Source organism: Cervus elaphus, chromosome 10, assembly GCF_910594005.1.
Source record: "Cervus elaphus chromosome 10, mCerEla1.1, whole genome shotgun sequence".
Classification (NCBI taxonomy): Eukaryota; Metazoa; Chordata; class Mammalia; order Artiodactyla; family Cervidae; genus Cervus; species Cervus elaphus.
In genome coordinates, this window is record NC_057824.1 from 53,036,253 (window position 1) to 53,061,060 (window position 24,808).

General features: G+C 55.6%; 1 protein-coding gene across 7 annotated transcripts in view; it reads right to left on the bottom strand.

Moving 5' to 3' along the window:
* SDK1 (sidekick cell adhesion molecule 1) overlaps window positions 1-24,808 on the bottom strand; it is a 740,828-nt gene that overhangs the window by 77,524 nt on the left and 638,496 nt on the right. For all 7 annotated transcript variants that reach the window (XM_043915387.1, XM_043915391.1, XM_043915392.1 and 4 more), the window contains 3 exons: window positions 8,275-8,384; window positions 7,021-7,171; window positions 6,222-6,459 (listed from right to left, as the gene is read on the bottom strand). In XM_043915387.1, coding sequence (XP_043771322.1) covers window positions 6,222-6,459; window positions 7,021-7,171; window positions 8,275-8,384 — 499 coding nt within the window. The remainder of the gene's footprint in view (window positions 1-6,221; window positions 6,460-7,020; window positions 7,172-8,274; window positions 8,385-24,808) is intronic.

Genomic DNA, 24,808 nt, shown 5'->3' on the forward strand with positions numbered 1-24,808 from the left:
CCTCACTGGGGAACAGGGTCCCTGTGGATGTAATTAGTCTGACGAGGTCGCATGGTGGTGGGGTGGGCCCTACTCTAGCAGGACTGGCATCCCTGAGAAGAGACAGACGTGAACGTGGGGAGACCCCCAACCTCTGGCAGGACTGGGTTTGTACTGCCACAGCTGAGGAGCTTCCAGGAGCTGGGCGGGGGGAGGACCACCCCTCCCGGCACCTGTGGGAGCTCAGCTCTGCACACACTCCTCTCTCCTCCTTCTGGCCTTCAGAGCCGCGAGAGAATATATTTTTGCTGCTTGAAGCCACCACTCTGGGGCACGTGATTACAGCAGCCCCAGGAAATGAGGCGCTGCTGTAATCAAGTCTTTAAGAAAAAATGAGAGGGCTCGTGCAGGCCCTGGAGGAGACACTGCTCCGTTGTTGGCCAGCTCGTCCTGGTTGCTCCACAAGTGGTGGGTTGGGATGGAGATGGAGGAGCCAAAGAGGGCCCAGGGGCAGGTCGGGCCTCACAGGGCAACTTGCTGGGAGCGCTGAGCCTGGAAGGACGGCTTCCCTGGCCTGACCGCCCGGGAGGCAGGAACCATGCCCCCCCCAACCCCTTGTCCACTCGCGAGGCTGACTGACGGTCCTTGGAGCCTGACTGACGAGGCTGACTGACGGGCCTCAGAGCCTGACTGATGAGGCTGACTGACGGGCCTCAGAGTCTGACAATCCTTGGAGCCTGACTGATGGGCCTCAGAGCCTGACTGACGGGCCTCAGAGCCTGACTGACGGGCCTCAGAGCCTGACTGATGAGGCTGACTGACGGTCCTCAGTGCCTGACTGACGAGGCTGGCTGACGGGCCTCAGAGCCTGACTGACGAGACTGACAGTCCTCACAGCCTGACTGATGAGTCTGACTGACGGGCCTCAGAGTCTGACGATCCTTGGAGCCTGACTAGTGAGGCTGACTGACGGGCCTCAGAGCCTGACTGACGAGGCTGACTGACAGGCCTCAGTGTCTGACTGACGAGACTGACAGTCCTCACAGCCTGACTGACGAGGCTGACTGACGGTCCTCAGTGTCTGACTGACGAGACTGACAGTCCTCACAGCCTGACTGATGAGGCTGACTGATGGTCCTCAGTGCCTGACTGATGAGGCTGACTGACTATTCTCAGAGTCTGACTGACGGTCCTCAGTGCCTGACTGACGAGGCTGACTGACAGGCCTCAGTGTCTGACTGACGAGATTGACAGTCCTCACAGCCTGACTGATGAGGCTGACTGACGGGCCTCAGAGCCTGACTGACGAGGCTGACAGTCCTCACAGCCTGACTGATGAGGCTGACTGACGGGCCTCAGAGTCTGACAATCCTTGGAGCCTGACTGATGGGCCTCAGAGCCTGACTGATGGGCCTCAGAGCCTGACTGATGAGGCTGACTGACGGTCCTCAGTGCCTGACTGACGAGGCTGGCTGACGGGCCTCAGAGCCTGACTGACGAGACTGACAGTCCTCACAGCCTGACTGATGAGGCTGACTGACGGGCCTCAGAGTCTGACAATCCTTGGAGCCTGACTGATGGGCCTCAGAGTCTGACTGATGGGCCTCAGAGCCTGACTGACGGGCCTCAGAGCCTGACTGATGAGGCTGACTGACGGGCCTCAGTGCCTGACTGACGAGGCTGGCTGACGGGCCTCAGAGCCTGACTGACGAGACTGACAGTCCTCACAGCCTGACTGATGAGTCTGACTGACGGGCCTCAGAGTCTGACGATCCTTGGAGCCTGACTAGTGAGGCTGACTGACGGGCCTCAGAGCCTGACTGACGAGGCTGACTGACAGGCCTCAGTGTCTGACTGACGAGACTGACAGTCCTCACAGCCTGACTGATGAGGCTGACTGATGGTCCTTAGTGCCTGACTGACGAGGCTGACTGACTATCCTCAGAGTCTGACTGATGGTCCTCAGTGCCTGACTGATGAGGCTGACTGACAGGCCTCAGTGTCTGACTGACGAGATTGACAGTCCTCACAGCCTGACTGATGAGGCTGACTGATGGTCCTCAGTGCCTGACTGACGAGGCTGACTGACTATCCTCAGAGTCTGACTGATGGTCCTCAGAGCCCAGGCGTGGACTGGCTGCCATGTGGGTTGGCTGACGCCCCCACAACACACACACACCGCTGTTGGCACCTGTCCATCCCGAGCACAGGGGTCCTCCTTCCTGACAGTTCTGGAGAGAATACGCTGGCCAGCTCACCTGGCTGATTAACTTTTTCTTCCCAGCTTTGTCAGTAGAGGGTCATTCATTCCATCATTCAATCATTCAACAAAACACTCTAATTTACTTGAGCAGATTTGTGTCACAGGGACGGAATCTTCCTGGTTTCTGGTAAACTCAGCCCCCTGAAGGGAGCAGGCCGGCTGCATACCCCACCCTGAGTCCCCGTACTGTCCATGGGGGCTCCCCTGGCGTCACTCATGTCCTCTACCCATCAGGGGCTCCCCCTCGGTGTTGTAACTTCCAAGGAGGTTACCAGGACATTGCTGACACATATGCTTATTTTAGTAAAAAAAAAAAACAAGTGAGCGAGAAGCTGGCACGTTGCATCAGTTGTGCATTAAAGGTGTCACTTATCATTCAAAGCGAAGGTAAACCTACAATTTTCCGACTTCATTTTCCACTTTACTTAGAACCAGGTGAGAGGAGCAAGTATACTGTATCAAGACACTAGCGTTAAGTTCTACATTTCCGTCTCTCTGCAAAGAGAGAGGCCATTGTCATAGCAACGCAAACTGGCCACCTCTCAATCCTTAACCATCTCCTGCGGTTCATCTCGGAGACCAGAAGGGCCCAGTTCTCACTGTAGACCCACATGTGACAGATGACTTTCTGAGACGTGGTAACAGGTGCCTCCACACACTGGCAGGCCATCGTGTCCCCAGAGAGTGAGGGCAACTGGGCAACCGTGGCAGCTCGGCCTCGGTGCCCAGAGCGCAGCTGGGTCCCCAACGAGGAGACAGGCTGAGCAAACGGTAGTGCTCAGGATGGGAATTTCAGCCGATTCAAGTCTCGCCAGGGAAAACTGCCGTTTGGTTACAAAATATTTATGTTCTTAAGATTTGGGGAAAAAAATCTTGCACATTACCTAAGTTGTGGGAGATTCAACTCCTTTCCCAGCCTGGTATCTTGAGTTTTGAGACAGTCCTAGAAACTCCCCTTTCATTAAAAACAGTACCATTTAAAATGCATTTTTCCTTCATTTGCTCTCTCACCTCTATAGGGTTTCTTCTCTCTCAGCATCACCTGTGCCTCATATAGTGTCTTTGATTTTACGGGTCTCATTTACCCTTATAATATAAGATGTCATGAAATCAGCTTGACCGCATGTTAAAACTGGATATGTCATGTAAATGTGGCTTGAGAAGTTCTGCGTGATGCTTCCACGGCTGGCTTTCTGCATGTCTGTGCACTGAGCTTCTTAAAGCATGCACATACGGCTATCTTCTCGGAGGTGCTGCTGTGTTCCAGAAGGAGTCTGCAGGCTTCCTCTCCTCCCAGCTCCCTCTGACCCCTCCTGACTCCATCAGCAGCTGTGACTCTCCACCATCGTGCCCTGGAGACCCCTTCACCCTCTTCACCAAATGCTGAGTGATGACCTCTGACCACTGGTTTTTTTTTTTTTTGTTGTTGTTGTTCAATTGCTAAGTCGTGTCTGACTCTCTGTGACCCCACAGACTGCAGCACGCCAGGCTCCCCTGCCCTCCACTGTCTCCTGGAGTTTGCTCAAACTCATGTTCATTGAGTTGGTGATACCATCCACCCATCTCATCCTCTGTCTGACCACTGTAAGGATGGCTTTTTAGCAGCTGGAGAGGTTTTTACAAACAGACACTCTCGAGGCAGCCTTTTTGCCATTGGTTGTCTTTGTTGAGTGTTCTTTGAAAACTTTTCCCAAAATATTATTTTCCATTTAAAATTTCACTTTCTTCACCTTCACAGGATATTTAGTTGTTGTTTTCTCAACAAAAGTCTGTAGGTAAGTGCAGAGCTTGAGGTTGACAGTTACTTTCTTTCAGTTCCTTGAGGATTATTATTCCACATTGTCTTCTGGCCTCTGCTGTTCTCGAGAAGTTGGCTTCAAATGGTCTTGGCAGGTGAGTTGTCCTGGGTCCAAATGTTTTTAAGATTTTCTCTTTAGCTCTGGTATTTTGCAGTTGTAGGGCAATGCAATTTGGTGCAGATTTATTTTTATTTTTTCTATTCGGGATTCCTGTCTTCAGTCTGATTCAGTGTCTTACCTCAATTCTGGGATTTGTCAGCCATAATCTCCATGTATTTCCTCCCTCTCATTGCCCTGACCACCCCCTCATCCTTTCTGAATCTTACTGAATGTGTATTGGACCATCTCAGTCTAGTCTTTATGTCTTTTCACTTCTCTATCATACTGCCAGTGTCAATGTCTCTGTGTGGTATTTTGAGATTCTCACTCATTTTCAGCTTCTGGTTTGGCAATTCTCTCTTTTGCAGCGTCTAACCTACTTATTACCTCAATCATAGTGTTTTACTCAACGATTGTGTTTTATTTTTTTTTTCTCTAAGAAAAACTGTTTTAAATGGTATTTTAATCTCTACTTAGAGCTTTAATGCTTTCTTTCAATAACGAAAGACTTTAATATTTATTTCTAGCTTTAGAATCAATGTTATATAACTAAGTCAACGTTACAAATGATTTGTATGAAACAATGTGTAAGATTAAGGTATACAACATAAGACATGAAGAAGACAGGACTTGCCCGGGGCTCAGGAAGCCTCTGAGGAAACAGCTAAGGCCTGATGCAGCTAGTTGCCTGTCTCAGACTGCCCACCTTCATCTCAGCCATCTTGGGTGGAGGTCAGGAAGGTATTCTGAGCATGACTTCTAACAGCCCACGTGGCCTAGGGTAAGCAATCCCCTGATACATCAAGTGCTGGACAGCGTGGGGGGTGGGGTGAGCTGAAAGCAGAGATGTTGTTTTTTCAGGGGAAAGCCTCACTGTTTCAGACCTGTGGAAAGAGCTGGTATGTGTGTCTTTAAAGAGTGTCAGCAACACTCTTTTTTGTGTTTTTACGAGCGCAAACCAGGCCAGCAAGGGTCCTGCAAACCACCGTTGACTAGTCTGTCCATGGAACCTAGGAGATAAGCATTGTGCCGAGGGACCTCTGGAAGCTCTCCTCCCTTCCTGGCAGTAAGCAAAGGGCTGTGAGCGGTCTCCCGGCAGGTGTCAAGAGGCAGAGGCGCCCACCCTTTGCTCATCTCTCCCCTCTGGCATCTGCATGCAGAGATGGCAGTTAGTCTACAGGACGGCAGAGCCTGCGTCCTCAAATCACCCCATGGACCCACTAACAGGCACACCCATCTTAGTCTTTAAAGAGTGAGAAACTCCCATTGTGCGAAAGCAACGGAATTTTTGAGGGTCTGTTTTCTGCGGCAGAGGAAACTGTCTTGACACACCACACGCACAACTTTGTCGGGAGGAACTCCTGAACACCGCGCGTCATAAAGATCCCGTCAGAGTCTCCGTATACTCCTCCTTCCAATCACTGGTGGTGAAAATCATCCCTAATTAAAGCCAACAACACAAGTCCAGCCCCTGGGAGAATCCATCATCAAATGCAAAGCAGTGTCATGGGCTCTGAGGCAGGTTGACCTAATCACTCAAGGAGAGTGTCGACAAAGACACGGTGGTGATTGCGGGGGGGGAGGGGGGGGGTTAAGGATGAGCCAGTGAGATGCCTGAGCCCGCTCAGCTCCCCCTCCGGGAGACACGGGGGGCCCAGAGCCCGACTCACCCGGCTCCCGGGTCCTCCTCCAGGGAGACACAGGGGGCCCGGAGCCCGACTCACCCAACTCCTGGGTCTGCCCCCGAGCCTGGGCCCACTCAGCTCCTCCTCCGGGAGACACAGCGGAGCCCGGAGCCCCGACTCACCCGACTCCCGGGTCTGCCCCCGAGCCTGGGCCCGCTCAGCTCCTCCTCCGGGAGACACAGGAGGGCCCAGAGCCCGACTCACCCGGCTCCCGGGTCCTTCTCCAGGGAGACACAGGAGGGCCCGGAGCCCCGACTCACCCGACTCCTGGGTCTGCCCCAAGCCTGGGCCCGCTCAGCTCCTCCTCCGGGAGACACAGGGGGGCCCGGAGCCCGACTCACCCGACTCCCGGGTCCTTCTCCAGGGAGACACAGGGGGGCCCGGAGCCCGACTCACCCGACTCCCGGGTCCGGCCCCGCACGGCCGCACTCCAGGGCCCGGCGCCGATGGCGTTGAAGGCCTGCATCTGCAGCTCGTACTCCGTCCACTCCTCCAGCCCCTCGACCGTGAACTCCCGCTCCAGCCGGTCACTGATGACTTGGGCCAGCACCACAGAGGGCAGGTCCGGGCGCCAGTACTTAATCCTGTAGCCCACAGACTCGGGGTTCCCGTTGTACCGCGAGTCCGGCAGCGGCTGGAAGCGGACGGCAGTCTGTGGTGAGCCCCCGTCTCGGGACTGCCCCCCGTGAGGGTCCCCAAGCACCAGCCTGTCTTATGGGGCTGAGTCCACAGAAAAGCTACTCTGGGGTGAATATTCTTGGACTTTGTCTTTTTTACTTTCCCTGGAACTTTTCCTCTGTTAATTACAGGAAGCTTTGTCAGTAACTTTAGCTGGACTTAATTTCTTTTAATATATTGTGGCTTAATTTTGTGGGTGAATGTTCTGATTCAATATCAAGCTGGCTCTCTTACAAATACTTTGGACCTGCTCCGTGTCGACCAAGCTTAAGGACTTATAGATCCAGCCTGTGGGACGGTCAACTTTCTTCCCTAAAGAATATGCCTTGGTTCCAAGAAGCCAGTGGGTAACGCTACTAATTAATAAGACAGCTGGGGATGGTCTGAGATCCAACAACCAACTGTAGAGTGCGTTACTTCTTGGTTTAATGACGAGATTAGCTTTGACCTGGACAAAGGCAGGAGGAAGCGATGCCTAAGCTCCAGGCTCCCCGCCCGCCCCCGCGCCCCGACTCACCACCCAGCGGAGCCGCAGGCTGGTCTCGCTGGCAGTGCGGACGGTGATGCTGGTGGGGGCCACGTCCGGGGGCGCCTGCAGCGTCTGGATGACCCGCGAGGACTGACTGAAGGGCCCGGCGCCGACGACGTTCACCTGCCTCATTCGGAACCTGCAGGGAGCGGGGACGCAGGAAAATGGAAGGAACAAAACCACACGCCAATTTCACGTGGCAGATCACGGACCTCGGCAGCTCATTTTATGCTGAATGTTTTCCCCTAAGAATGAGTGAATCTTGATTCACCTGCTCTGAACTTAGGAAGGATGTTAAAATGAGTGTAGGTTCTTTACCTCAGTATTGTATTGAAACAGTGTTCTTCACAAAGACGTAATTTCCCCTTTTACTCCCTGAATTAGTCATTCTCAGTCTTTGTTCTATGAAGTGCATCCATCCTGGCAGAACAGTGACGTTATCACACCCAGCATCTGAGATGACTGGAAATCCTATCTCTTTCCTCAATCTTACGGGAAATCATGGCATCTCAAGCAGCTGCCCTCATTCTACCCTTTGTTTGGGCCAAGGATTTACTGCCTGGATAAGTTTCAGGGTCAAGAGTCAAAGGTTACATGTCACATTAGATGCTTGATTAGTGAAACCCATGCCTCTGGGACCAGGGGAGGGTGAGGCAGAGGGCGTTCCAAGGACGTCTGCTCTTCACACACGCAGCACCCTAATGCCCCAGAGGTGGAGTTCTATAAAAAAAAAAAAATGACCTACATCTGCAACCATGTGGGTCTTGGCTACTGAGCCTGATAGACCAGCCATGCCTGCCGGCTGCCCAGCCAGCAAAGCTGGTGGAAGGGACGCTGCTGGCCTGGCAGCAGGGGCAGCCTCTCTGGGAACGACACTCAACAGCATCTCGTGTCCTGAAAAGCTGAGTTTACCGCTACGGCGGCTGGAAGCGTGTCAGTCGTACGCGTGCAGCTGGGTTTGCCTCCGTGGGCAGAGGGCCCCGGCGGGCGGCTCTCACCGGTAGTGAGTGTAGCTGGGTTTGCCTCCGTGGACAGAGGGCCCCGGCGGGCGGCTCTCACCGGTAGTGAGTGCAGCTGGGTTTGCCTCCGTGGGCAGAGGGCCCCGGCGGGCGGCTCTCACCGGTAGTGAGTGCAGCTGGGTTTGCCTCCGTGGGCAGAGGGCCCCGGCGGGCGGCTCTCACCGGTAGTGAGTGCAGCTGGGTTTGCCTCCGTGGGCAGAGGGCCCCGGCGGGCGGCTCTCACCGGTAGTGAGTGTAGGGCGTGAGGTCCGGGATCTCCAGCGTCTGGGCGTCCGGCTCATTCTCCTCCTCGCAGAGGGTGACCCACTCCTCCTCGTCCCCGATCGCTCCAACCTGCGGGACGGAGGGCCTGGGACCCACTGGACCGAGCGGGGCCGAGGCCGCGGCCGCCCCCTCACGCGGGGGGCGTTCAGTTCCGTGAGCGCACACCCCTCCCCCCGACCTGCGCCTCCGAGCCGGGGCCCCTCTGTCCCCACCACTGGGCCTGGGGGTTTCAGTCAGCAGCTCTCGGTCAGGGCCTGGGCACACCCCGGCCCCAGGGACTCAGACTGAGGACTCAGGACGGGACCTGCCTTCGGGTCCTTTGTCCCTGCGGACAGGGGACCACCCGGCAGAGACCACCTGCCCGGCCCCACAGAGCGTCCAGAGCTGCGCCTCCCGCTTCTACCCCGACGCCTTCTGCCCGGACACACGCCGAAGACACCACCGCTGGCCGGGCGTCTGGATGGCCCTGTGCAGGGGACCCCGCTGCTGCCCTGGGAACTGGCTGGGGTGGCAAAGCCTGCCTCGGGGCACAGCTGACCCAACAATGCCTTCTGTCCCAAACCCCGCCTGTCCCCTCATCTCCTGCCGATTTTATTCCCTGTCCGTGAACTCCCGTCCAGCCATCTGCCCAGGAGGTATATTCAGCCCTTCCAGGACCACCGGGCCTGACCCCGAGCCACACTTCTCCTGATCCCCGTCCTCATCCGAGCGGCTTCCAGTTCTGCCCGAGCCAGTCTGACCGCCTCACTCGCGCTGCCTGCCCTGTGGACCAATGGTCCTGGCCCCGCGAGAGAGCAACGGTGCGGGCGGGGGCACCGGTCACCACCTGCCGGGAAGCTGCCGAGTTCTCCGCAGGTCCCTGCACCCCGTCCAGGCAGGTGTGGGGCCTGTGCAGGCTCAGGGCTCGGGGGGCCTGGGGACACCTGCAGACGGAGGGCTGGGGGCACGGAGAGCCTCAGGCCTAGCAGGCAGTGCCGAGGTGGGCCGGCCAGGGCCCCGAGCGGGCGACACCCCCCAGACGGCTTCAGGGACAGCACAGGAAAGGCGCTCGCCACGTCTGCAGAGAAACCAAGCCGGCAGGCGGTCATGGGAGGATGGCGTGAGGATTTAAACGACCTTGGAGGACTGGAGACATGGAGGACCAGAAGGGAACAGCAAACACGGGGCCGGCGGCGTGAGTCCCGGAGAAACCAAACACAAAACTCTAAATCCTCTCCATTCACAGCCTGAAAACGGCTTGGCAGGTCCTCCAACAGTTAAGCCCAGAACCACCACGTGACCCAGCAACCTCATGTCTGGGTCCACCCCCCGAAGAAGTGCAAGCTGGCTCTCCAACCCTTGTGCACGCACGTTCACGGATGCTCTGCTCACAGCAGTCCAGGGAGGAAGCACGCAAATGCCCATCGATGGTCGACGGGGAAACAGGGGTGCAGCCCCAGGATGGACGCTGCCCGGCCGCGGGAGGGGCGGAGCGCTGACCCCTGCTGCACCGTGGGCGGGCCTTACAGGCGTGATGCCGAGAGGAACCGGACCCGGAGGCCACACGCTGCGTGACCCCATCTCATAAAATACCCAGGACAGGTGGACCCGCAGGAACAGAAAGCAGATGGCGGGGCGCAAGGGCAGGGGAGGCGGGCGCAGGGTTGCCTTGGGAGTCTGGACACGTTTCAGCCCTAGATGGGGGTGGAGGCACCAACCCGTGAACCGTATACTTTGATGTGGTCAACTTTATGTTCGCCATGAATTTTACCTCAAGGAGAAAACATAGAAGTACAAAAAGGCGGTGACCAGCCAAGAACACGGTGGGAAAAGATCAGGATGTCAGAGCGGGTACTGGGCTCGGGGGGTAGCAAAGCAGTGAATGGCTGGAGGGGCAGGGATGTCGGGAGGAGGGCAGCCGGGTCCAGGGCCCGGCGCTCGGGGGCCCAGGCCTCCCCAGACTCAGTATGTGACCCCCAGGAGGTGCTGCACGTTGGCTGTGGGCCTTTTGTTCTGAGGAGTGTAACCGACAACTGTAAGGCTGGCGTATCCAAGTCACATTTCCCCTCCTGTCTACCGCTCTTTTTTAAAAGGCCTGGATTTGAATGGAGGCCACATCATCGGGGCTCAGGTGCTTCCCAGCTCCGTGGACCCACCCGCCATTCTCCCCGCGGGCCCGTCTGTCATGATTTGACAGCATCACACCGTCTCAACACCTGAACCTCCCGAAAACACGTCCGCCCTCTGCTCTTCTCCACGAAGCCGGCAACATCCTTGGAATCTGGACCGAATCTGGGCCTTTGGGACGCCTCCGTGAACAGGACCCCCCCCCCCCCCGCCGAAACAGGCCACAGAAGCTGATGCCCTAGTTCTGTGCCCTCCAGCACCTTCCACGAGCCTGATGCAGGGCTGGTCACACCCAGGCGCGCTCAGACACGGCGCGCGGCAAAGCTTCCCGGTGCTCGCGGGCGAGGGAGCAGCGGGTGGTGCCCGGGCTCAGGGGAGAGCACCCGAGGGGCCGTCTGGAGCCGGGACAGGCAGGGGGCCACGAGGAGACTGCCGCGTCGGGCGTGACGCTGGTCAGAAGGGCGACGCACGGTGACCTCCGGGCCTGCGGTTTCTGCAGCTTTGCACCTCACTTGACAGCGTCTGCCGGACCCTGACGAGTGAGTCAGACACCATCAGCGGTCTTCAGACAGAGGGGCCTTGGGTGGGCTCACTCACAGGGCCCCGGCCTGCCTCCCGCTGAGGGAACGCGGCGTTCCGGGCCATGGGTGTGGGCATGGCCGGCCCCGCTGCAGAGCCTCGAAGCTGCAGCAGAAGCCACCTGCCACACAGTCTGAGTCCTCACTGTCCGCCCACCCTGTCCCGGGCCCCGTGGCGCTGCGCCGCACCCCAACGCCTCCTTCCCGAGGCATCTTCCCCGCTTGTTGTCACTTGGGGTCTGACTCACCACTGAAGCCCCTGCACCCCCACTGGGGTCCAGCCCAAACTCGGGGCCCGACCAGTCGGTTTATTAACATACGGATGAATGTGTTAATACAAACAAGCGTGCACAATTTCAAAATCACTGTTGAGATGGGCTGCCTAGTGCTGAGCTCCAAAACAAATGATCACTGAGAATGTAACTGTGGCTCCAGACCTCGGGGGTGGGGGGTTGGGTTTCTGTAACAAGTGGTTTACACTTGGGTTAAAGAGATGGGGAGCCTCTTCACGAGGAGCAGAAGGCCTGTGTCACCTGCTGGGCTCCTCTGGCTCTCCGCTTAGATTTCAAGACCGTCAGGAAGGAGTGTTCTAGAAGCAACCATCCGCTCACTAATGATGCGCTGGGCAGGGAGTACGGAGGAATTCTTTAAAGATAAAACAATCAGAGCTTGGCGGGGAGGCTGGGGTTTTGACAATTTTTTTTTTGCTTCTTTTTTCTTTTAAAGCTAACAAACAGCACTTTGCAATGCTTAGGACGAGAGCAGAGATGCCACACATCTCCAGTGCTGCTCGGCGGGGGCGGTCATGAGCATCCACGGGGAGCCCTGCGTCCTGGGCTGAGGCCCCAGGAGTCACCGCCCTGCCCGCCTCCTCTGGGGAAGGCTCTGGGCTGCTGCCCCCACCATCCGCCGGCACTTGGCACCCGAGACCCAGGAGGCGGGGCTCCTTCAGACCCGCCTGCCCTTTGAATGCCTGGGGTCCCAGAACCTCCACCCCCGCCGAGTGGGTTTTTCATCAGGGCTGCCAAGTTGCCTGCCCCTGGCAGCCCCTTCCTCTGAGAAGTCAGGTGGAAACCAGCCGGCCGGGCAGGACCTCCGGCGCCCCCACCGCCCACGGCCGTGATGAGCTCAGCATCCCAGGGGCCAGGGATCGATGGCCACTCAGATGAGAGGCATTAACCTCGTCCGCAAGGGGACGGTGAGCAGAGAGGGGGCACTTGGGGCTGAGCTGTGGGCAGGGAGGGGAGAGGAGGGGGGGGGGGCCCTGCTCTTATGCAGAGCGGAGGAGACAGAAAGCTCCAGAAACCGCGCCATGGAAGCCTGCTGAGCCGAACCCCAGAGTCAGCAGGAAAACCCACCTGCCCAGCAGCCTGCAGTCCCGAGTGCCCTCTGGTCTGAGCGGCGTCCCCACACCCGGATGCCCAGGGAGGCAGCTGGGGGCACGGAGGAGGGGGCTCAGATGGGCCGGGCGGCTGGCACCGCTGGCAGATTGCAGCACAACCAGGGCGGGACTCAGACCTGGACGGGGCTCAAGGCCAGTTCCCGAGAGTCCGAGTCCGGGCAGCCTGCGCCCCTCATGAGCTCCCCTGCCCACCCTGCTCTGCCTGACGCCAGCTTGTGCGGAGGTTCCTGCTGGGAAACAGCCCTAGGGCCGGCTCCCTCCCTCCTCCTATCGTGACAGTTGGTGACTCATTCACCTTTTAACTATTTCATATTCTTTCTGTCTTCAGAGGCAGGAGGATCACGACGTGACCGTTCCAGAGGCTGAGGCTTTGTCCCCTGGCCCCTGCACCAGTGAACAGCCCTGACGTCCGCAGATCCGAGCCCGGCTCACCGCCCTGGCCCCATGATGGCCCAGGGCCGCCTCCGCTGCCCAGCCTTCCGTGTCTTACCTCCCCCAGGTGCTGGGGTTTCTACCACTTTATTCACATTCCCCCTGAAATATCCTGCTAGGAACCAGTTTTTCCATAAAGACCCCCTGCCCCAGCCCCAAGAAGAGGCTTCTCCTGGGAGCCACTGTGGACCAGGACTGTTCACTGCACGGGGGGGCCCTGGGGGGCTGCTTTCTTTGAGTCTGTAGACCCACTGTGTGTGGCCCGAGCCCCCCACCCAAGAGCTGGGGCTCGGGGGAGGCATGGGACTGGCCTCAGCCCTTCCCTCTGTCTCCCCGGGGCCACCGAGGGAGCCGGGCACCCAGCTCCCACGCATCCCTCACGAGAAGCTGGCCTCCCAGTGTCCCTCACGAGTGTGTCCCTTCTCTCCCTCAGACACGCCCTCTCTCAAGGGCAAACAGGACTGCCCACATCTCCACGCGCAGGTGCAGGTGTCCTACCACTTGCTAAGATCCCGAGAGGCCGGCGAGGGTTGGGCGCCAGCACTGATGAAGTGCGGTGTGTGGGGAGGGGGCTGGGAGAGGGGTGGGAGCCCGAGAAGCCGCGCCTCCTGCTCACGTGATGCGGGCATCAGCCCCGAAGGCCCACCGGGAGACGCTGACGGGGGACGAAGCGCTGGGACACCCTGGCTCGAGCTCAGGGACCAGGAGACGCAGGTTCTCAGGGACACATTCCCCTCAGCAAGGCCTTGCAGGCCTCACACTGGCTCCCGCCTCCCCTCCGGGGCCAGCGCCCAGCCCATTGCTGCCTGATGACACCCGACCGCAAAGCTGCTCGGCCTTCCCCACGTGACCAGCCACAGCTCTCGCTTCTGTACTGAAGACCCTGACATCGGGCCTTGGTGACCCCGCAGGGCCTGCCCCTCCCCGGTAGCTGGGCCCGAGAGACAGTGAACAGCTCACTCGTGAGCACGCCTCCCTGTGCAGACCGGCCGACCCAGAGCCCGTCGCCCGCACCTCCTCCACCGGCTCCCACCCTCTGGGCCACCGTCCACCTGCCCCTGCCACCCTGGGCAGGTTCCAAGAAACTGGGAGGGTCCCTGAGCCCCGGAGCCTGCGGGGATGATCCAGACCAGCCAGTCCTCAGCTGCCCACCCCGCCTTGTCCACTCCTTCCCCAGAAACCTCAGCCCTCAGCTGCCCACCCCGCCTTGTCCACTCCTTCCCCAGAAACCTCAGTCCTCAGCTGCCCACCCCGCCTTCTGCACTCCTTCCCCAGAAACCTCAGTCCTCAGCTGCCCACCCCGCCTTCTGCACTCCTTCCCCAGAAACCTCAGTCCTCAGCTGCCCACCCCGCCTTCTCCACTCCTTCCCCAGAAACCTCAGTCCTCAGCTGCCCACCCCGCCTTCTCCACTCCTTCCCCAGAAACCTCAGTGAGGTCTCTGGTCCGCACTGACCCTCCCTCCCTCTGCCTCCAGCCGCCCTGGTGTCTCCCCGTGCGGCCCTGCCTGGCATCCCGTTCCCCTCCTCTTGGGAACTGTGAGTAACAAACGATTCTTTCCAGGCAGTCATGTCTTGACCCCCTGGCTTCACTCTACCCAAATAATAATAAAATTTACATTTTAAAACAACTGGGGCCATGTGACTTTCACTCTGCTCTTCTCTCTGCCTGGAGGTCCCTGTTTCCCATCAACCTACGAAAAGTTCACCTCCCACGGGGAGCCCTCCTTGATTATCCCACTCTGTTACCCATTTTCTTTCCAAGGCTGTCTTGGCAACGCTTTTTTTTTTTTCTCATAACTATTCTCACAAGCCTCATTTTATTGATTATTACGTCTCGATCATTCCTCCTACCCACGCCCCCAGCTGTGGATTTCTGCAGGTGGGGACTGAAAGCTTTCCGTCTCTGTAATCTGGTATGTGGCACGAGTCTGGAAACCAATATGACAGTAGGGAATCAATAAGTGTTTGCTGGATGAATGGACGACTGGAAGAAGCAAATATAAAACCTAATGACGGGAAAAAGGAAACGTATAGGCAAATCTAAAATCCCAACAAGAGAATCAGGACGAAAGAATCTGAGCGATCCTCAAAAAGAACAGGAAGACATAACTCCCATAAAATTTAATTCAGTTTGACAGGTGTGATTCATATGGACACTGACCTCTATTTCTTGAAAGTGACATTTGTCGTAAAGTGCTTCCCTCGGTTGTACTTGAGTTGTCCCTTAGGCTGCCGTATTTCCTTCTCCTGTGGTATGTTAAAAAGTCCCATAATAGGAGGAACTAAAAGGACCTGATAGACTTAACGAATAAAAAAGCCACTTCAAACCATTCATCTTGTACAGACTTCCTATGAAAGTCGAGAAATAAGAGAGGAAAGTCATCACAGGGCGTTATTATGGACAGTCAAGCAAACAATAAACGCTGTGAACTATCCGAGTGTGACTATCATTGTCACCCATCCCCGCAGCACGTTCGCACTCAGGCAGAGGCGTCACACGGGACCCGAGCTGTTCCCACCTCGGCAAATCTACCTGATGACCGAGCCACTCCTGATGGAGCCGTCAGAGGTGACAGCCCTCGTATGCACACGTGACAGACTGCTCAGAAATAATGTTGCTCTTTTCCTTCCTATTGTGAAAAAGAAATTCCACCACAGTGAAGGCTGATGACAACTGAAATGCTGACAGACCCTTGTTGAAAGGGCCGCAGACAGCCCTGATACCACCCGTGACGAGTGAGTGAAGAAGGAGATGAAATCAGTGATTAGAAATCCCCAACTCCAGAGCTCGAGGTGATGAGACAAAGAACATCTGACCTGTGACCCTGCCAGAGACAGAACACGCCGTGGGAGGTGAGAGGCAGCCGGGTGGACGGATACACAGGCAAAGGATAGACAGTCTCCTGGGGGCGGGCGCCCGGAACAGCCGGGTGTGGCCTGGTCCTGGTTCCTTGTGAATGAATTCCCCCACCAGCTCCTGGATGCTCTGGACACTCAGCTGACTCAAGCCGGGCTCCTCCCGGCCAGCACCCCTCCTCCCCCGCCGGGGGGGTTTCTCTGACCAGTTTTCTGAACCAGTCTCTCGGTTCTCTGACCAGAGACCACGGAAGTCCAGCACCTCCTGAGCTGAGCATCAGCAGGACGCTGCCCTCGGGTGGGCAGGTGGGCCCGGCCTGGCCTGGTGGCCGGCTTGATGGCAGTACTTTCCAGGCCGAGCCCTGCACTCTGCACAGGCCCATCCCAGGAGCACTCCCAGGGCCAGGACAGTCCTTCCTCGGAGCCACGCCGCCTCAAGCCGCTCTCTTTGAGTCCAAACACTCGCCTTGACTTGCACGGTTTTCTCATCTGCTTGTGTCTATTAAGTGCTCAGCCAGCATGGAGCCAGCATGGAGGCTCTCAACGCGGGATCCTTCTCCCAGCGTTACCCTGAGGGAGCCAAGCCCCTGAGGCCACAGGACTTATCCGGCTTTCTCTGGGGGAGTGTGTAGGCCAGCAGGAGAGGAAACAAAGGCTGGGCTTCCACTCTCCAGCCTGGATCCCGTCCTCAGGGGGGTGGGGAGGGAGATAGAGCCCCCGTCCCCCACCAGCTTCTCTGCGGAAGGAAGGTGCGCCTCCACCTACCAGCCCTACACCCTGCCGCCTGCCTCGGGCCTCTGCGGGCGCCCTGCCCGGGGCCCCCGGGCACCGGCCCTCCACCGCCCTGCTCTTTAGTTACCGGGACCAGCACTCAGAGGCCGTGCTGGGTTTTACGAGCACATAACACTCCCTGAAACCGTTCCCGTTGAGAAAATGGCCACTATTATGCACAAATACACACTAAGTGGGCTTTTTTTTTTTCCTTTTCTCTTTCGGATGGAAGCAGTTTTTATCTGCACCCAGGCGCTACCACCAGCATCTTCATGGCAGAAAACCACGCTCAGAGCAGGCTCGGGAGCAGCCGGGGTGCCTCAGGCTATCAGGGCTCAGCCCACGGCGGTGATGGGCGGGGGTGCAGGGGCTCCGGGCGGGTGGGCAGCGGGCGCGGGAGCAGGGAAGACCATGGCGTCTGCAGTCTCTCCTCTCGTGGTGAGCCGTGAAAACGTGGGAAGGGAGGCTGTGCTCACTCTCCAGTCAAAGGTTACTAATTAAGCGAAGCATTACAGAGCCAGAGATACCTGGGAAAGCCGCTATTTACTATTTTATTAACCCACATCTGGGCATCAGCTTATTTCAGGGCCTTTCAAGGGGGCTCCTCCAAGGATGAGGGTCTTTGATTCCACAGTTCACCGGCGACAACCCCAGGACACAACCTTCTTGGCACACTTAAAAAGCAGTCAGAATTCAAAAGACACTTCTGCAAAGACATGGGTCAGAGGAAGAAGAGCAGAGGTGGTCCCATCACGAAGCGTTTTGGCAGAGCCGGGTCCTTGCTCCCAGAGGCCACCCGGCTGCCCTCTGCCCTCCCTGGCCAGCGGCCGTGGTCCCTGGGGCTGGGCCAGGATGCCACCCCCTCTGTGGACCTCTGCAGCCACCTGAGCTGTGGCCTTCAGGCCTCCTTCCTCAGCCTCTGCCAGCACCCCGAGCAAACCTCTATAAATCATCCCCCTGCTTTCCACGTGATGAATCGCTAAGTGGCCGACAGCTCACTGGCCCGTGTGCCCCTGAGCCTCATTGCTCCGGGGATCCCAGCCCGTGGCCAGGCATGGGGCAGGAGGTGGTGACCGCTTCTCGGATGAGCGGCCGGGTGAGCGCAGAGAGCGGCTGCCTGGGCTTGACCCGCATCCATGTGAAGGGAATGAGGTGTGGAATGTTTCAGAAGGCTTCACATACACCACTCGTGGTCTCCAGGGCCCCAGGGTGCTGAGTTTAGGAAAGGTGGAGCCTGCCTGGGCCAGGGAATGTGCCCGGACATTCTCAGAGGGATAGCGGGGGTGTGCCGAGGCTTCCTGGGGGGGCAACGTGACATGGACACGGCCTCCCCCTGCCCTGAGGGGCTGACGGGCTTCTCAGAGGAGATTCCGCTCGTAAAGTCTCTTGTGTCCGCGGAACACGGAGCCAGGCACGTCCAGGACATGCAAGCACGCCCACAAGTCCTGACGCTCCAGCAGCCGCGAGACCGCTGCTGTCAATCCTGCTCTGCGGCGAAAGCACATGGGCAGACGACTCACCTGCAGCCGCCCAGCCGGGAGGGCAGAGCGGGGGCTCCAGGCCCAGCCGCCTGGTCCCGAAGCCCGTGCTGACGGCCTTCGCATCACCACATGTCCTCCGGGGCCTTGTCCGTGGCCCCTCCCGGGGGTGAGTTGGAGGATGGAGCGTGGAAGGTGATGATGGCCACGAAGGCGGTACTGATACGAGTAGAGGAGTGATGGGGTGTCGCGAAGGGCCTCAGAGGCCGCAGGCCTGCTCAGTCCCCAGATGCGGCCGTGTGTGTGTGAGCAGATGAGCCGGGTGGGTCGGAGTTTGTTCTGCCTTCAGTCTGAGATAACTGAACACTGGCCTAGCAACAAAGGGCCTTCCAAGACCTTTAAAGAGATGCTTATTCATTCATTACTATTATTATTTTTTCCCCCACTGTGCTGGGTCTTCGCTGCTGCACGCAGGCTTTCTCTAGTTGTGGCGAGTGGGGCTATTCTCCAGATGTGGTGCATGAACTTCGCGCCGTGGAGGCTTCTCTCGTTGTAGGGCGCGGACTCCAGAGCGCGGGCTCAGTAGTTGTGGCCCACAGGCTTGGCTGCTTCGCAGCATGTGGGATCTTCCCAGATCAGGGCTCAAACCCGCGTCTCCTGCATTGGCAGGTGGATTCCTTACCACTGAGCCACCGGAAGCCCCCTTCATTGAGTTTTGAATGGACACCCTGCTGTAACAAGCCTTCGAGGCTACTTAGGAGCAGCTCACAAATAAAAGCAGGATTCATTTGCGCCAAAGTGGACATCCATGCTAGTTTTCGCCACATCGTCGTGGGATTTTCTTGGGATAACTTAGTATACAAATGAAAACCAGTTCCGACTAATTCAATCAAGAGAACGGATGAGCACAACATAACCCACATGGCGGTCTGCTGATGGACTCAGCGCGGAGGACGGAGGAGAGTGGCGTCTCGTTCACGAGGCAGGAGGGGTCATTGCAGAGGGCGAGTGTGTGTCAGCTCTGGGACGGGGGGGTGGCTCAGGGCCCCCCAGGCGCCGAGTGATGAAATGTCAACACTTATCCTCTAGTCTCCTCTTGGCCAGGAAAAGACTGTAATCCTTACCCCTGTGGTTTGGATCCAAGTTTCTTTTTATAGATGAACATTTACTCTCTAGGAACATTGAAACACAAATGGTTCGGATAACGAGTTTCAGGGGAAAACATTTTCTTTCTGGTTTTGAAGTTCCAACCGTCTGCACCGCTCCCAGAATTTTTAGACTTGCTGAGTTAATATTAAAATATTTTAGACAAACTATTTTGAAGGGACTTCCAGTTCTGAAGATTCAGCAGACCAGAGAAACTCCCATCCGAGGGCCAGAGCAGAGCTGGACAGAGTGTAAGAGACGCATGAGCGATGCACAGCTGAGCGTGTGGGGGAGAAAGGTACGTGCCTGGAGGCCAGCAGAGCAGGACGTGAAGCTGCAGCCAAACTGGCCGTGAAAGCTAAGCAAGCACCAACTGTAAGAAAAGATGCTAATAGACATCACAGCCTTTGGGGATACAGAAAAAAAAAGGTGGGACTGAAATGCTGGGCACAAGTATGACTCAGTTGGAATTAAAGAATTCTGGAATCTTGTATCACTGGGAGGAAGAGAGAGAGAATGGCTAACTTCAGATTTTGATAACTTAAGTTTGCAAGCTAAAATTTTTAGGGCAGCCTTCCCTCTTCCTTGCAGAAGCACCGTGCAAAGGAGCCCAGTCAGGACCTGTGCAGAGAAGGTGGTCATCTCAGAGGATCGGCCACACACGGGGGATTCGGCAAGTAAGTAAATAGAATGAGCGCACTGGGAGAAAAGTCAGGCTGGTGTCAGTGTGGACGTGGAGGCCTGAGCACAGGGATGGTGCTGAATGAACTCGACGCATCCCTGGTGGGTACAGAGTCTGCCTGCAATGTGGGAGACCTGGGCTTCATCCCTGGGTCGGGAAGCGCCCCTGGAGAAGGGAACGGCTGCCCACTCCAGTCTTCTTGCCTGGAGAATCCCATGGACAGAGGAGCCTGGCGGGCTACAGTCCATGGGGTCACACAGAGTTGAACACGACTGAGCAACAAACACTCACACACACTCACACACACACACTCACACATATGCACACACTCACACACACACATGTGCACACACACACACACACACTCACACACACTCTCACACGCACACACACTCACAGACACACACGTGCGCACACACACACAAGCATGCACACACTTATACACTCACATGCACACACATGCACACACACAGTCTCACACACACACATGCACACACATGTACAACTCACACACACACACAAACACAATCACACACATGTACAACTCACACACACACACACAAACACAATCACACACATTCACACAAATGCACACACACACACATGCATGCACACACACACGTACACACACACACGCACACCTGCACAGTCACACACACATACACACACACACCCACATGCACACACATGCACACACACATACACACACGCACATACACACACAGGTGTGCACACACACACGCTCACACACACATGCACACAGATACGCACACACACACGTTCACACTCACACACGCGTGCACACACACTCACATGCGCACACACGCACACTTACATGCACACACACACGCACACACTCATGCACACACACACGTGCACGCACACACTCACTTGCACTCACACACAGACACGCGCACTCTCACACACACACGTGCACACACGTGCACACACACACGCACACACTCACGTGCACACACACACACTCACAGACACACATGCACACACACACGCACACACTCACACACATGCACACACACACGCACATGCACACAGACACATGCACACACTCACACACACTCACACAGTGAATTGCATTTGGAGGGGCTGCTGTGAGCCAGTGCTTCTCAGCCTATGTAGACAGATGCACAGCCCTGGGAGCAGGTCTGGGAGCAGGTCTGGGAGCAGGGTCACCCCAGGAGCCGTGAGCACCTCCAGGGTGCAGCTCTTGGTTTCTAAATACCACCCTGCACAGACAGGATCCAAAGTTCCTCAGAGAAATGGCTGAGAAAGAAGAGGAAGCAGTGAGATGAGCTAGAACATCTCGTGCCAGAAATTAAGGAGGGTCTTGGAATAACTGGAAGTTGTGGGAGGAACACAGAAGCCAGCTGCAGGGAGGGCCTCCCGCACTGACATAAATAATAATCGAAACTGACTATAATCTGTCATGTAAAATAGGAACCCATGAGTCCACACTGAGGTAAATGAACAAGTGAGATGACAAAGCTTTAAAAAGAAAAAAGCAAAACAATAAAAGTCCAATCAATAAATGTAGAAGAGATGATTGAATTAGAAAGGTCACAATTGGGCGCTTCGTTACACTAATTAATTCTGGCAAGACCTAATCAGGGAATGATTCTCTAGGAGGTGAGTGGAAAGGAGAATGAGATTTTCACACAATCTGGAAGCATCTCCCACAGAATACTCACTCATTGTGAAGGGGAGGGACCTGGTGCACTTCACCATAATCGAGTGAGCAAAACCAGCTCCACCAAAGATGGGGCCTTCCCACACCACAGCAAACACGACAGCATGCAGTGCAGAGAATGCAGCATCACTTGGTGACATTCTCCCATCCAAGTACTAACCAGGCCCGACCCTGCTTAGCTTCCTAGATCAGACGAGATCGGGCGCGTTCAGGGTGGCATGGCCGTAGACACTTTGGTGACATTCTGACCAGAGGTGCATAATCTGGGTCTAATCATGAAGAAATACATGAATCCAAATTGAGGAATGTTCTAGGAAATGAATGGCCTGTGACCTTTGACATAGTCAAGGTCATGAAAGTCGAGGAACGACAGAGGAACCAGAACAGGTGGCGGGATGGACAGAGGGGACGGCCAGGTGTGACGTGCGGTCCTGGGCTGGAGCTTTTGCTACCGAGGACATTTAGGGACAATTGACAAAACTCGGGTGGAGTGTTTGTGTGGGTGGAGGGTTGTTTGTTTGCAGTGTCCTAGCAACTTTCATGTAGTTCTGAAATACTTTCAAGGTGAAAGGTAAACATGAACTTCAGGGCGACCCCAAACTTTTAAGAAGCGGCTACAGGCTGACGGTGAGCTGGCGGCGAGCGCTCCGACCTGTGGACCTGCCCGCCAGGGCCTCTCTGAGACACGGGTGCAGCCCAGGGAAGGGAGGGGCAGGGAGCCCGCCCAGATCGTCCTCCCCAGGGAACCGGAGCCTCGGAACCTCCAGGCAGAGACCCGAGAAGAGGCTGGACCACTGACCAGCCCCTCCTGGCCCTGCGCCGGGGCCCCCAAGACAGGCCCCCAAAAGCAGCAGACATGGTAGCTTTTAACCTGCTGTGTCACCCGGGGGACCCATGTCATCTTCTTTATGTACAAATAGCAAGGTGCCTGGACCTCAGACCTGGAGATGCCGATTTGACGAGGCGGGGGTGGGGAGGGTCTGGGTGCTAAAATCTGCCCACCCGCTAACGCACAGCTGGGATGGAGAACCCCAGGAACCTTGGGAAGGTGATTTCCAGGTTCCTGTCTGTGCTGGCGAGGTCGGGGTGTCAGCACCCCTGCCTCTCACCTCCCCCTTCAGAGCAATCACAACATTATTTATGAAAACTGGTGAGAAAGTAAACTCGATTTTCAGAGCCAAACCAACTGCCAGAAAAGGCCAAGTTCCCTCATGGACATGGATACGAAAATTTTAAACCCAAATTGAATCACACACTATAAACATCAAATTGTGTTTATCTCAGAAACACTGGGACTAGCGAACATTAGAACATCAACCTAAATCATCTTACCAGCAGACAAAAGATGAAAAAAACATGGACCACTTGATACATGCAAGACATAGTTTGACAAAATTACACTTCTTTGTGATTTTTTTAATCCTAAAATTCCCCAAAGCAACTCCTAGCAAAGCAGGTTTAGAAAAGAACTATCTTAACCCAATACAAGCTAGCTATAAAAACAAAATACCAAAAGTTCCCCACAAAACCAACCATAAATGTTGTAAATGTCAGACTTGATAATAAAACCTTAACAGAATTTCTTTAAAGTTAGAAATAAAACAAAGGTTGTTCTGTCACTGCTCCGATTCAATATGATACAGGGGGATCTAGACTGTCCATTGAGAACAATAAATAAAAAGAAGCAAAAAACAGAAAGAGACGATGTGAAGGTTTCAAAGGAAGAAATAAAACTGTCAGTGGGAGCAGGTGACGTGACTTCTTTACAAAAACGGCAGTAGGATTAACAAACTAACGAGAGATTCCCGGAGCTTTTGGCCATGACGCCCTAGCGCTGGGCGGGGCTGCGACACACCCGTAGCCTCAGGTGTGGGCCGGGGGCCAGGCCGCTCGGCCGCCTCCGCTCCTGGGCTGAGCTGTGTGACTCAGTCCCTCCGGTCTTGTCTGCAGGAAGGGGTCACAGTGACCTTCTCATAGTCAGTATGAGGACTAAATGAGTGAATGTGTAAAGGTGCTTAGAACACATTGGCTTTGTCTCTGTCATGTCTGACTCTTTGCGACCCCCATGGGCTGTAGCCTGCCAGGCTCCTCTGTCCACGGAGTTCTCCAGGCAAGAATATTGGAGTGGGTTGCCATGTCCTCCTCCAGGGGATCGTCCCAACTCAGGGATCAAGCCCATGTCTCCTGCGTTGCAGGCAGATTCTTTACCATCTGAGCCATCAGGGAAGCCCAAGAATATTGGAGTGGGTAGCCTATTCCTTTTCCAGGGGATCTTTCCAACCCAGGAATCGAACCGGGGCCTCATGCATTGTAGGCCGTTTCTTTACCAGCTGGGCTACCAGGGAAACCCAAGAACACATGAGAGTTCATTAAATGAAAAAAAAGATTGATTCCAAAATCAACTGTGATCCTACAGGCCAGAGTCAGAAAATGTCATTTAAAATGTACATACGTTCATTAATCCTCATGATGGTCGTGTGACAGAACTACTGACCCTGTTTTATAGGTGAGGACACTGAGGCTGGCACAGAAGTTAAATATGCCCAGGACCCCAGAGCTGGGAAAGGGGGCAAGAAAAGGGGGCGCCAGGGTGGTGTACAAAGTTCACATTCTTCCTCTCATGGCTTTCGGGGCACAGTGATTCCCCCCAGCTGCCCTGCCTTTTGGGGAGCAGAGTGAAGGTAGGAAGAGACAGCCCAGTACTTTTCCCAAGAAGAAAACAGCTGATGAAAATAGACATATCGTGAAAAGATGTACTGTGTACGTGGATAGAAAGACTCGACATCATGAGACATGAGGAAGGTGAGAAAAATGCTAAATAAGTCAGGCAGTGCATGTGAGGGCATGTACGCGTGTGAGGGCGTGTGTGCATGCGTGTATATGTGTGATGGTGGGGGTGGTGAAGACCTTACCACACACTAAGACACATTTTAAAGCCTCTCTAATTAAATAATGTGGAGTTACTGCATGAACAGCCAGACTAATAGAACAGAATAAAGATTTTAGAAACAGACCCACGTGCACATGGGAATTTAATGCTATAAATGAGGAGGAGGAAAAACATGGACTTCTTAATAGACGGCTTTGGGACAATTACACAGCTACTTGCAAAATCATAAAAAGTGGATTCATTTCATTCATATAAAAGAACAAATTCCAAATGGATGGAGACCTAAATGCAAACATGAAATCACAGACGTGGTAGTAAAAACTGGGTGAACTCCTTTATGACCTGAGAATGAGGAAAGCCGTTCTATCTAAGACCTCAAAGTCCAAACGCCTGCAAGAAAAGATTGATAAATTAAACTTCAGTTTTGTTTGGCATGGCAAAAATTTC